Source organism: Mastacembelus armatus, chromosome 13 (assembly GCF_900324485.2).
Source record: "Mastacembelus armatus chromosome 13, fMasArm1.2, whole genome shotgun sequence".
NCBI classification, from domain to species: domain Eukaryota; kingdom Metazoa; phylum Chordata; class Actinopteri; order Synbranchiformes; family Mastacembelidae; genus Mastacembelus; species Mastacembelus armatus.
In genome coordinates, this window is record NC_046645.1 from 6462694 (window position 1) to 6476702 (window position 14009).

At 39.1% G+C, this 14009-nt stretch overlaps 1 protein-coding gene across 2 annotated transcripts; it reads right to left on the minus strand.

Annotated features, from left to right (window-relative positions):
* Positions 1 to 2832: 2832 nt before the first annotated feature.
* On the minus strand, positions 2833 to 13735 carry naalad2 (N-acetylated alpha-linked acidic dipeptidase 2). Of its 2 annotated transcripts, XM_026299311.1 has the most exons (20): positions 13508 to 13732; positions 12901 to 13012; positions 11718 to 11904; positions 10678 to 10779; positions 10000 to 10125; positions 9767 to 9847; positions 8414 to 8519; positions 8227 to 8320; positions 7928 to 8023; positions 6460 to 6545; positions 6124 to 6243; positions 5964 to 6046; positions 5814 to 5877; positions 5668 to 5735; positions 5465 to 5556; positions 5178 to 5268; positions 4577 to 4841; positions 4390 to 4471; positions 4166 to 4258; positions 2833 to 3294 (listed from the first exon to the last, which is right to left on the minus strand). In XM_026299311.1, exons 1-20 carry the CDS (start codon positions 13587 to 13589, stop codon positions 3105 to 3107), a joined length of 2220 nt encoding a protein of 739 aa, XP_026155096.1. In that variant the 5' UTR covers positions 13590 to 13732; the 3' UTR covers positions 2833 to 3104. The 2 variants fall into 2 exon arrangements, with proteins under 2 accessions (XP_026155096.1, XP_026155097.1); XM_026299312.1 differs by lacking the exon at positions 12901 to 13012 and having other exon boundaries at positions 13508 to 13735.
* Positions 13736 to 14009: the final 274 nt, after the last annotated feature.

The window sequence follows — 14009 nt, forward strand, 5'->3', positions numbered from 1 at the left end:
ATGATGCAGGGTTTCTGTCATGGGGATATGTTAGGTAAATTCTTTTAACAAATAGACTCAGAGGAACTTCGGTAAGATTATATAGAGTTTTTACTTGCAAGGAGTAACAGTCACACAGCACCTTGGTACAGCATGAGGGTCACTGGCTGTTTGCAGCCCAACACGTCAGTTTTCATGGTAACACAAAAGGGAGGTGGTTTCACACAGAAAGACATCTGGGCCCTTATCAAATAGTCAAGGTTAGAGCAAACTGTGCTCACTGAGAGCAACAATTATATTTCCACAATACACAATAGGCCTTATTCAGAAGAGTTTCAGTTCTACTAAAGTAAGGTGGATCAGGTCACAGGGAGGGTAAACATTTTAATTTCTATAACAACGACCATCGGTTATTTTGAATGAAGTGGATTTTTCTTCTGTGGTTTTTTAAGGCTTCAGGCAGAATTTTGACGTCCCCAATGATGTCATGACATCGTACTAGAAACGTCTCAATAGAATTTCTATCTTTGTTTGGTATTGTCGATCAGTACAAAAGAAGACAAGCATGGAAGAGAGGAGTGATTGTTAAAATGCTGGTACGCTCCACAGTGTGCAAACTCCTGAAAGCAGATAAACGCTGTCCTGCCTGCTTGGAGGATTCCTCTAAGGCTAGAATAAGGCTAGAGTAAGGCTAGAGCAAGGCTAGAGTAAGGCTAGAGTAAGGCTAGAGTAAGGCTAGAGCAAGGCTAGAGTAAGGCTAGAGTAAGGCTAGAGTAAGGCTAGAGCAAGGCTAGAGTAAGGCTAGAGTAAGGCTAGAGCAAGGCTAGAGCAAGGCTAGAGCAAGGCTAGAGTAAGGCTAGAGCAAGGCTAGAGTAAGGCTAGAGCAAGGCTAGAGTAAGGCTAGAGCAAGGCTAGAGCAAGGCTAGAGCAAGGCTAGAGTAAGGCATTTAGCAGAAGCTGTTTGGGATGTGGTAAAAGCTACTTCGTTCGACATCAACGATGATCGTCTCCTGGACTACGAGCACGCTGTGATCAGGGAGCTTGTAAAAATGTTTGGCAGCACACATGTGGCCTTTAATCACATCCTATCTCGGCAGCCTAACAACGAATTTGTCCTTGCAAAGAATTTGGTTAGACCAAAGCGCCTCAGCTGGATGGAGAGAATGAGACGCGGATTTAGGGAGAACTGGCCCACGTTGCTGACGGCCGCTTTAGTCAGCTTTGGATTATGGGTGAAAGGAGAGTTAGATGAGACGAGCGTCCATATATATATGTGTTGTTAAAACAGCTCATTAAAACCTTAATCTGGTTTTCCTCCAGATGACTACATCTCCCCACATCAGAGCTAGAGCTGAAGTCCTGGTGACCTTCACATCCAGGTGACCTTCTGTCTAAAGCAGGAAATCACCTGGATGTGGACTTTACCAGGACTTCAGCTCTCCAGGCCGCCACATGTTCAACACAGCTGCATGATGGGTTTACTCCGGGTGCTCTGGTTTCCTCCCACACTTCAATTAACTGGCATCAGTAAAATAATGAAATTAAATTTCTGTTTTCTTCTATTTTGCTGTGTAGCTGCATATTTACCTCATTCTGAAATTCTGCTGGTTAAATTTCACACAGTACATATAACATACCAATATGTTACAGCCTACAGTCCTGCTCAGTGATATTTCTGTCCATATATGCACTCAGCCAGGAGCTGGAAACGAACTTCACTGTCCCCAAGGCAGAGACAGACAGCTGAAGCTGCCAATCAGTCAGTAAAGTGCTGCGCTGATGAACAACAGAACAAAACTATAGTTTCCATCGATGTTGAGCATTGAGCTAGAAAAACAATGTGTTTAACATTTGTGATAACAGGATCAAATGACTCAAACTGCAGTCTCCCCCGTTCGTGCCCTTGGCTGACACAGACCTTAAGTAGCTATCGATGAAGAGAGAATTTCTTCTGGCGTTTGCTTCAGCAAAACATGTGAGAACTGCCCACGCTATCGGTCCATGAGTCCTAACATCTGTTCTCTCAAAGCAGCACCTTGCTCACTGGCTGGGTGCTGACTGGACCCAGTCCTGCTCTCGCTTGATGTTTCATCTAAGCCTAAAAAGGCGTAAAATGATTTCGAAAATCCTGGTATTTGGAATGATCATTAGCAAGTAGTCACCGGAGAGCACTGCGAAAAATTTTTTAGACCACAGAGAGAGAAGAGGAACATAACCAGGCAACCAACCTGTGATATGCTGCCACCATGTGGTGAGGCTGCAGCGTCTTCAACAGGTTGTTCTCAGTCAGGGCCTCACTCAGCTGCTGCTGCAGATCCCATACCTGGCTCAGGTTAAGTGTAATCCTGCCCTAGTCCTGGTTTAATATCGCTAACATGAGTCGTAGGTTAGACCTGATTTTAATTAATGTGTGGCCAGTGTTAATTTTGGCACCTGATTTTGATTTATTTACTCTTTTAATAAAAATGTATATAAGTTTTGGTTAAAATTAGTTTTTTGTTAGTTTTAGTTTTAATAGTAGTAAAATTCTAGCTAAAACATATCTATAAACATATATATATATATTCTTATTAAAAGACTATAACTTAGACTATAACTTCTAGACTATAACTTATATTCTTATTTTCAGGTCTTTATAGCATCATTAGCTCATGCTGACATTATCTATCATGGCTCAAACAATTCACCCAAACATGTTACAGATTAAAGCTGCTTTTACCTTTCCTTCTACAGAAATCTGGTTTTCATTTAGGTTTATTATTGAATTGTTGTGCAAAAACATCTATATTGAAATTTAAAAACACATTTAAAAAATATTAACATAGATACAAATAAAAATACATTTTATCATCATAATTTTTCAGCCCAATTTTAATCCTACAATTCCTACAAAACCACAAACAATATTAAAAGCTTAAATTATTAACATTACTGCAACAAACTGATCAGGAACCAAGAATAAGAAAGGTTTTGCAAATTGCATTGTGGTAATGGTGCTTGGAGATTTAGTGTACTGAGGCTCGTCCATCACCATATGTGATGTAGATAGTGTATTGCCGCTCTTCACTTAATGAAGAGAAAAAAATAATTATCGTCTGACTGATCACGTGGCTTCAGACTGTGCTTCATGCAGGTGGTGTCAGGGTCATGGCAGCAGCATGAACAGTGAATGCTGCTATGCTGATTTGCCGCTTCACTTCCTCCCAGGACTTCTCTGGGTCAGCTGAGTTCTCAATGTCAAACAAGGCATCATAGATCCCCGGGAAAGATTCCCCTGCATATTTATTATGACTGCTGGGAGCAAAGATCACATGTCTGAAAAAGGAGAGAAGAGGGATAATGTTACATTCAGGAATTATTGGCAGATTTGCAAACACTGCAGCAGCTTTCTTGTAATAATTTCACTTAATATGTAATTAATAAACAGGGTGAGAACAGTCTGTTAGAACCAAACATCTGTGAAAAGTATGTTAACCCCAAATAATAAGAAAGGGTGAAAAATATGGTTAAAATGTGTTAGATGAAGATAACAGATGTAATTTAGTGCTACTTTTATTGTGGAATGACAGGTTGAATGATATGATGTAAACCTGACTTTTTGTAAACAGTTGGATAAATTGTGGATTTTCTTTTTAATGCAAAGCTCAGATTTACTGCAGCAGTGAATTGTGGCACGTAATGGCACTTTAAGAGCTTATAGCAGCACACAATTTGAAAGACAATGCTCCACCCTCTGAGCTATGCACCTCTCCCAGCTAAACAAACCCATCACACAGTCATTCTTGTGCCAGCTGCAAAAACTATTTCTTACTAAGACAGTTAGACATGTCAGGGTAAGAAAATTACAGGGTTGTGGTGCATCTTACTAGTAACACTTGTGCTTTTTTGACAAACCAAAATGTCTGCTTTAACCAACCTGTAGTATGAATTATTATTATAGTGGTTGTGTGATCATCAGTGAGATAGAAACCAGAAATAAAACAAATGTCTACTATATTAAATTAAGGTTATGTTTCTAATTCTTCTTGGATTTTTCTCAGTGGGTGACTTCTAACCTCTAAAAGTGTTTTACAACTTGCCTAATGTCCACACTGTCAGCTAGTGGTTGCAGAAGCTAACTTGTTTGTGAAACTCCAAGCTGGTACAGATCAAACCAAATGTGTGTGTGAGTGTATGTGAGACTAACCTGTAGAAGGGCCTGCCCGGTAGGCCCAGGGGGTCTATAAAGGCTCTCTCCAAGTACATGAGCTGATCGTTCACAATACGAACCTGGAGAGAACTGACACACACACACACTCTTATCTTTTGAAAGCCTAAACATTTAGCTGCAGACAGAAATCAGAACTACTCCACACATGTAAACTTTAGTTTGGATGCCAAAAATGTACGACATGCTGAACAAACTCTTACTCTTCTCTGTTATGAGTCTTCAGGCGCTCATGGAAATCCCTGGCTGCAACAGTGAAGTTCTGCACTGCAGACAAGAGGGAATCTGGAGACACAACGTTTAATGCAGAGAAATTCACAAGGTTGGTGGAGTCTTTAAAGGTTCATATATTAGCAATATTTATACTAATTGTAATCACAATCGACTCACCAAATGACACCTTATAAATCTCCATCTTATCCTGATGCCTCTGTGCCAGCTGTTTGATGCTCTGTGTGTACTTCCTCAGTGAGTCTGCGTACTCATTAGCATCAAGAGGGAGGAGAGGGGAATCAGCCAGCTGGAAGATGAGCCCACCTCTCACCTGAGCCACCGCCCAAAGCCTCCTGAAGGAGGGGTCATAAAATTTCTCCACGATCTCAAAGGTTTCGTACACACTGTGATATACTGGATAGCTGCTGTATCGCTCTGTTTTCTGAGTACACACACACAAACACGGGACATTTCAATGAATTCATTCTTCACAGTAACCTTTGCTACAGTCAAACTGGCCTCAGCCTAACTGGACTTAACTTGACCTTAACTCCCTCAGTTAAAACATACAGTGACTAATGGTTATAGGCAGATAGGTTATAAACTCAACATGTAACATTGCAGATAATATCCAGAAGCAAATATTGCCACTACACCACTGTATATAAATGCACATTCATTACAGGGAATTTCAGATACATTTAAATTTCTAAATGGTAAAAATAACTAAATAGAACAGCTATTCACTGAGTAGGCGCATAATCTGCATGAAACTTACTTTGTTCTTGGTGTATCTTGCTCTGCCTGCAGCAATGCCCAGGCGGATGAAATAAGCCTCAAAATCACTGCCTGAGCCAAGTTTACTGATCCTACAGATCACCACAGTGAACAACATAAGGGATGCAGTTGATTCTTTTCATGAGTTTTTGATTGAACAACAAATTTTACATGATACACTGGTTTTACACACTCAACACTTTTCTCCATTCTGATATCAGTGCTACTATCATGGCTGCTGAAGTTTTGTTCTGACTTGGACAAACATCTGCTTGTAAAGCTTTGTACCTGGGTGCGTCACGGTCATCTGTCCAGTTGTCCTTCTTATGCCAGCTCTCATACAGAGAAACTTCCTCTTCTCCATCTTCTGGACTGGCTATCTACACATGAACGCCAACAGAGACAAGGTGCATAAAAAAGTGCAGAGATTGAAATAAGTTATCTACATAGACTAATTTTCTATTTCTTTGCATGTGTATAAATATGCTCACCTGCTTGGTGATGTTGTACACCAAAGTGTGTAGAGATGGAGTGCAGTCAACCCTCAGTGTGTACATGCCTGGAAGCCAAACACACATTAGTCATATCAAGCTGGTTCAGCATTAACATGTTTTTCTTTTAGAACAAAGCCATTCACCTTCTATAGAAGAGTCTGCATTGATGTAGGCAACAGCTCTCTCCTGCAGCAGCTTGGCATTATCCTGTTGAGAAGGAGGAAGTATGGACAGTATGCATGTACGTGTGTGTATGTCTGTACACTGTGTGTATGAGTGTATGCATGTGGTACCTCTGCCCATTCTGTAGATCCCAGGAGTCCAAACTCCTCTGCATCCCAACTGGCAAATATTATAGTCCTTCGAGGTCTCCAACCTGCACATACATGCATGTTCTAACCACACTGTCTACTAATGTAATTATTCACTATAATTTGTGGGGACAAATTATACCTTTACTGAGCAGCTTGCCAGCACTTCTGACAATTTCATGGACGACAGCAGCACCAGACATAGGATCGATTCCTCCGAACACCCAGGCATCCCGGTGCCCTCCGAGAATCACATACCTGTCTTATCAAACACACACATTCCTCTTTTTAGTTTTTCTTTGTCTTACATTAAGTTCCAGGAGATTTAGTAATAAAGATTACATATCTAACCCTAACCCTAACCTTAACCTACAATTATGATTTCATCATGGCTAGCATGCATTGCCATTACTTGCATGTGTTGATTGCGTGTAAATTGTTGTGGAAAGCTTTGATGAAGGGTTAGAGCAGGTTGTACCTGGCTCCTGAGCTCCTCTAATCCTTCCAATGACGTTGTAGATCCTGGTTACCTGGTTGTTAGTGTGGATGTTCATACGCACCTTCCTGAGACAGACAGATTGTGAGAGTGACTCACCCAAGACAGAGATGCAAATATAAAGAGATGGAGGAGAAACAGCTCGACAGAGCTACATTAACAGGAAATCTGTGATGTGAGCAGAATGAAAGTGGGAAAAGATTAGAACAGTTTCATGTTTTTGTATTTATTTTTAGCCTCTGGGACATCTTCATAGTGGTTATATGATGTATTTAAACAGACAAAAGAAAAGAGAGAAAAAGAGAAATATCCAACTCTCCCAAAGTTATTTATGAAGCATGTTTTATAACTCAAAATTCAGTCCTGCAGAAAACACATCGATATATTTATGGGGTGTCTTTGCTCCAAAACACCCCCATACCCTAGTCAATACTACTTGTGCATTGTTAGTGTGAATGTGTATGTCCATCTCTCACACAAGGACCCCCATTGTACTTGAACTGGCTACTTTCCACTGAGTCATTAAAGCTGAACAAGAGAAGGAGAGCAACAAAAGGGGAGAGACAATTCAAACACTGAAACACAGAGTGAAGCCGCAGTGAAGCTGGAGGAGAGACTATCATCAGGAGAGGAAAGAGGCTGGGAGATATGAAACACCACAGTAGGACATTATGAAATACCCTATTATTTGAATAAGAATACACATTTTTTTAAAATAAATATATGAAATTGGGCTCTGTGATGGACTGGTGACCTGTCCTGGGTGTACCCCTGCCTTTCACCCAAAGAGAGCTGGGATAGTCTCCAGGTGAATCCTGTGACCCTGGTTAGCAACCACCAGGCATAGATAATGGATAGATGTATGATGAAATTGTAAAGTAATGCAACATATATTTTTAAAATTCTGTGCTCCTTGTTCTGAAATATAATTTCATTATGCTTGTTTCACAATATTTATTGCAAAACTTGCAAAAAAAAATGGCAGCATCTTTTTTTTTCAAAATGTCATTTTTTGAATGTCAGCTTTTATTTCACAATGCTGTTAAAAATGCCTTTTTATTTTATAATGCTGTTTTCAACAGAATGACTTTGCCTGTAATCAAGGCCTTGAGTGTTGGAACCGTTATGTGATTGGCTGCTCGTTTGTTTCAGCCACAAGCAACAGCACATAGTAACGGTGGACAGACTGTGTATGCGCCCGCGGAGGAAAATTATTTCCTATTAATAAGCTGAACTTTAAAGATGTGTTGCAGTATTTTACAATTTCATGGTCATTTTATAAAATCGTGTATATTTATTTAAATAATGTGTATTTTTATTCAAGTACAAATAATTAGTTCTTTCATAATGTCCTATTTATTTATTTAATTTTGAACACTTTGGGATTCCATAGGGAGAATCACATTATGAGGCTCACCTTGGCATGACTGGACATGATGGTAGCACTTACTGGCTCTTGAAGTCATTGGTAAAGCCTGGACCAATCCTGTAGGAGACGTTTAGAGCTCCTTTCCAGTTGTTGGGTGGGATCTCTCCTCCCATGTTCCTGTTAATAATTCATATATTCTATAGATAATACAAATAAGCTGCTCATTTTATTTAGGGACACCAATAAAAATTTGAATGTCTTGCCCTGAATTCCCAATGCAGCATTTGCAGCTTTTAATATTGTATTTCCCTGCGTGAAAACTGAACCCTGTTATTGTGATGAACTTTGTGTAAAGAAAAGAAAAAAAGAAATATTTTCACTTCAGTAGGTGAATTGCATCATGGAAACCAATTGGATGCACAGGAATCTTGGGAAGTCCCACTCCATCTTCAAGCCCGAATCTGTAGGTATATTCTGTAACAGAGGCGACAGGACTATATGAGAAACTCACACATGTATACATGCATATAGGCTCTAAGTCATGTGCAAGCACACAAACATATGCACCTTTAGCGGGGTAGCCTGGTGTCAGAGGGTCTCCTGCTCCATTAAGGTTGAGGACATTTCCTCTTTGAGCTCCTCCACCAGGCAGGTTCCAGCCATCAGGGTAGGGCTGCATACAGAGAAACACACTGATCAATGCTTGATTTTTAATCCACCAACCTCATTTGAATACTGGATTCAAATAGTTGCAATGGTAGTTTACGTTCTATACCGTCTGCTGCTGGTTTCAATCATGTGGTAAGTGGCCAAAGACAAACAATGATGTCTAATGGAGCATATGAATCATTTATAGTTGTTCCTGTTAGATTCTGACACTGATCACAGCTCCTAAAGGTCAGTCATGATGACAGTACTTTAAACCCAGTCCGTCCTAGCGTCCCACCTGACCATGCTGGCTTTTTTAAAATCATATTTCATCAATAAAATAGACTTTAGTTAGAAATTCTATCACCTCAATGCCAGTGACAGGTAAATACTGCCACCTGTCACTGAGCACCTTCATTCTGTTCTTATCTCTTTACCTGAGTTACTAAAAACTGTAAAAATCCCAGCTAAGTTTTTAGTCAGAGTTATTGCAATTCTTGCACCTTACTGGCTTTTGCGTTTTAACTGTTTTTATACTGCTTGTGCCTTGGTTGTTCTAAAACCTGTTAAAAAGCTTGAGCTACATTTTTCCTGAGTACAACATACCTATTTCAAACTTACATTTTTTAAGTAACAATATGTTTTTATGGACCTACTTTTACCAGTTAAGGATGATATTTTTGTAAGTTTCACTCTGGTTTTTGCAAGCATCATAGCTTGCATCATGCCATCCTCAAGCTGGCGAACAACATTTTTATGGCTTCTGAGTTTGAGAAGTTTATGGTTTTCTGAATTTCAGTGCTGCTTTTGACACAGTCAGTCACAGGCTGAAGTATTGGGCAGGAATAACAGGTAATCCATTAAAATGGTTTTCCTCATACCTGTTGAATAGGAAGTTTTGTGTCTTGATGAATAATTACATGTCATCTTTTTCCACGATCAAGAATGGGGTCCTTCAGGGGTCAATGCCAGGACCAGTTTTGTTCTCTTTGTACAGAATTAGCCTTGAACATATTATCCATAGACATGATAATAGATAATAGATAGACTCCATGGTATTTCTTTTCACTGTTATGCTGATGACAGAGAACTGTATCAGCCCATTAGGGGCTCTCTGGTCATGATATGAAGAACTGCATGATTGCCTGTGTTATATTAAGTTTTGAACACCATGTCAAAAAGCCACAAAGTACATAGACACATGCACATTCAGATCACAATCCACAAATTAACACAAAAATATTGTGGCCAAAGTTATGCACAATACGCTACCTGGACATCAGCAGCCCAGTAATCTGCTGGGTCTGAGAACATGATGATCCCCTGTGCTCCAGCTAACATGGCGTTCTTCACCTGGTGGAGAGACACACCAAGTACTGTTTTGATGATATTCAAATTTTTTTTATTGCTGTCTACTGTGTGGACATCATGACAGACAGTCAAAGTATGTGGGAATTTGAAAATATTTTTCAAATGCCCCAGTGTGGTGAATTAAAAACCCCCACCTTATTCCCTCTGAATATTTTCCCATATCTAACGATGACAATCTTCCCAGTTACATTGATGCCCATCTCCCTCTGCAACTGAAAGAAATCTTCTGTACGGCCATAGTTCACATACACCAAATCCCCCTAGAGAGAAAAACAGAAAGAGGAGGCATGTGTTTTTTTTTTGTTTTTTTTAACAATCAAGGATAAGGTTGTCTGAAGTCTGTAATCCAGTTTAACTTCAATTCAATTTTTAAATTCGACTTTTATTCCAGACTAATAGTCCAATAACAAGGATAAACACAGACAGCACATGGACAACAATCCAATATTCAAATAGACTTACTAAAAAGACAACAGGTACCAGTGTTTCCACAACATTAGACTGGTAATGTATTGAACTGAACCCAGCATTAGTCAGGCACAAAATAATACTGTTGTCATATTCATTCAACCTACAGATAGATTTATACATGAGATTATGTAATAGAGCTTGCAAGGTGTTTATTCTTGCTGTCACAAACATTTCACTTGCACTAGTCCATCTAGGTTTCCTCAATAGCACCTGCAAAGCATCATTGTATACCATTTGTAACTTCCATGAACTAGCTTTCTTGTAATTAGTCACTTATTTGACTCCTATAGTGTAAAGTGTCACATCATTTTGTATCACATGGATGCTTGTGTGTACATCACCTCAGGTTGTCCTTTGGCAGAGAAGGCACTGTATGGAGGCACAATGTCAGAAATATTTTCATAACCATCAGGAATCGGCTCAGCCAAAGAGGTGTTAAAAACCTGAGAAAGAGACAATGAGGTGAGATACATTCATAGGAAATAGAAAATTACTTTAGAAATGAAAATTATACATATGAATAGCTTCTAAAGTGTGAAGTGAAGATGGCTCTGGCTAATTGCAACAGGGACCTTTGACTATTTTTAACAAATCAATTAATTAAATGAGAACATAATCAGCAGATTAATACATAATGAAAATCGCCATTGATTGCTGTTTACTGAAAGGTGACCAGAGGAAACCTATTACTGAATAGTGGAAATGTAAATTCTAAGTACTGCATTGCATGCCTGCAGTATTCTTTAACAGTAAACCCTGATCTGTTTTCCTTCTATGCTGTACAGAGGTTTATCTCAAGGCTATAAAAGGACCTTGGACTTGAATGAGCTATCTTGCAGTTTTGTGGTGAAGACTAACACTAGGGAGGTGGAGAGGAGGCCCGAGCCGTATGTGGCACTGTTTTTAATGTAGGTGTCAGCTCCACATGCGCACTGCAACTTTATTATTTCTCCAAATAGGCCGTGAAGCAGTGCAGAGGTTGTCTTCACTTAGTGTTGTTGTTTTAATGTGTGTGAGAAAATCACAGTCCCTTTGAAAGTTTAGTCAGCAGGGTGTGAGGAATGGAGTGCAGAACAGAGGGCTTAAAGGGGTAAAATTGATTAATATTACAAAATGTAAACTAAAGTATATATTAAAGTTAGTTTCTCACTGTGAAGACAAGACATGCATGTGGTAATATTAAACAAATCAATAGGTACAGTAGGAACAGGCATCTATTTTATATTATGGTTGAAATACATGTGCAAAAACTAATTTACTTGCCAGTTAATGTTTTTTCCTGCATTCATCCCTTTTCAGTAGGTATGTGTTTGACTGTATTGAACTCCATGCTCTCTTTACAAATTTGATCGTCTTGATTTTTGTCTTTGATGAACTGTACCTCATTGCCGAGATGATCGACTATAGAGATATAATTTGGCTGTGATTTGTTGGGGTAGGATAACAGGACATCATAGGGGACCATCTCCACTGAGTCCAAGCCAAACTCCTGCCACTCTTTCTTGATCTGCTCTGCATATTTCAGGTTCTGCTCTGTACCAGCCAGATGGGGGAGTTGTGTAAATTTCCTGTGGAGAGGAACAGTTAGTAATGAAGCGTAAAGAATGAACATTTTGTTTTGTGGCCAGACAGTTTGAAAGCTGTGGGAAAATAACAAACACTATTTGGGAGTTTGCAACCCTTGTGAGGCTTGTTTGTTCCTAATTGTTTCTTTATCTTGGATTTTATTTTTTGATATTATATATATATTTTTAGATTTTTTGAGAAATAAATGCATTCATGATATCTAAAGTAAAAAAATGAAATGCATGCATTTGAAGCTGTTGGTCTTGATTCTTGACTTCAACTGAGCAGAAAATTAAAATGTCATCATGGTCCATCATAATGACATTATGCTTGGACACAAATGATTATAGTGTATGTCAGGTAAACCTGACAGCATGACATTATCTTACACTGACATCATGTCTTTCACAAATTCAGCAAAATTGTTGGATGAATGAAAATGCTGACATTTAGCTTGTAACATTTAGCTTCTAACATTTAGCATCGTAGCATATGAGTAGTGTTTGCAAATTTTATGACATATAGCTTTATAGCATGTTATGGACATGAGTGCAGTTAGATGACACCCATTTGTCCTCTTTTATTTCCCCATAAGCTGCTTTAAAGTGGGTGTCTCATCCCTTGTGCTGTGACAGCAGCACTAAAATATAAGTATGTGTGTGAACAATGTTTGGTCAGTGTTCGCTGACGAGTCGGGGGCTTTAAGAGGCTTAAGGATGATGGGGGTTGGTGTCATTTGTTTAGAGGCAAGAACTGTGTTGCTGCACAAGCAAAACATTTGGTCTGTTGAACTATGAACATTTGCACCACTTTCATTGCAACCATCCAGCAATATATTGTAGTGAACAATAAAACATTTGTCACCATGACCTTTCTTCATTGATTGCAAACCAACACCAATTTAAAGCTATTTTATTTCCTTGCTGAAATAAAAAAAAAAAACACCTTCCACTCATATAAATAATTATAACAGCTTGCTTATTGGTAGTAACTTTTACCTTAGGTGCTCTCTGATCTGGTCTGACTGCATTTCATCCAGAAACTCCCTGAGATTCTTGCTTGAAACATTGTTATTTGCAGTGTTTGGCTCTGTAGGCTTTGCAAACCAGCCTATGGCACACATCAAACAAACAGTGTGATTTGGTAGGGAAGTTATCAGCATATGACATTATAATGCAACAAAATGACTTTTTCCACTAACCATTTTCATAGTACAGTTCAAACACAGTAGGAGGAAACATACAGAAAGTATGTCATAACATTCACTGCACTGTCTGGTTACAAGCTTCTCATTATTTTAGAAGAGATCTATTAAAGGGGATTGTAGCTATGGACAACGTGTATTAATCTGCTATAAGCACAAAGCCATGAAATGTTTCAGAGTAGTGACAAACTAACACTCACACACAACAACACTCCTTCAAGATTCAGCAACTCTGAGTAGATTTGATCATTTCTGAGATTCATTTTTCAGGAATGAACTAAAAAAAGGTTTTATTTCATTATACAATTTTAGCAAGTGCCTTAGTATTAATTCAGTGTTTTTTGCTTTACTCAGTAGAGTATTGATTTAGATTGGTGCCCTGTTTAAAGTGTCTGTCTTACCTATAATGAAACCCAGGAAAAACAAAGCAGCCACAACAACAATATAGAAGATCCACCGAATTAACCTGGCCTCCTTTCTCATTGTAAAGCTGTCCCAGAAGCGTCCACACTCTCATGCAACTGACTGCAGAACACACTCACAGAGATAGAGAGTAATTTGTTTAAGTAGTGCTCAGTGGGGAAGCACATGTCAAGCGTGGCAGAGAGAGGGAGGAGGGTAGTTCACTCTGTGAACTGCAAAGAAAACAGCAGTGAATGAGAAGTTGCAGGGAAATGCTTTACCAGGAGATAGATAGTCATTATGGCTATGCTTGGTTAATAGACTGACAAGTGTGTTGTGCAACTTGTACATTTCAGTGCTGACTCAGTATTTCTCAAATACTGGTAGTGTTTCCCAAAGCACATTAAAGTTGAGGTTATATTTGAGAGCAGATAAGCTCCTGCAGTTGTTGCAGACTGATTCATGAGCAGCAGATACTGTACTCAGCTCATAGGGAAAAGC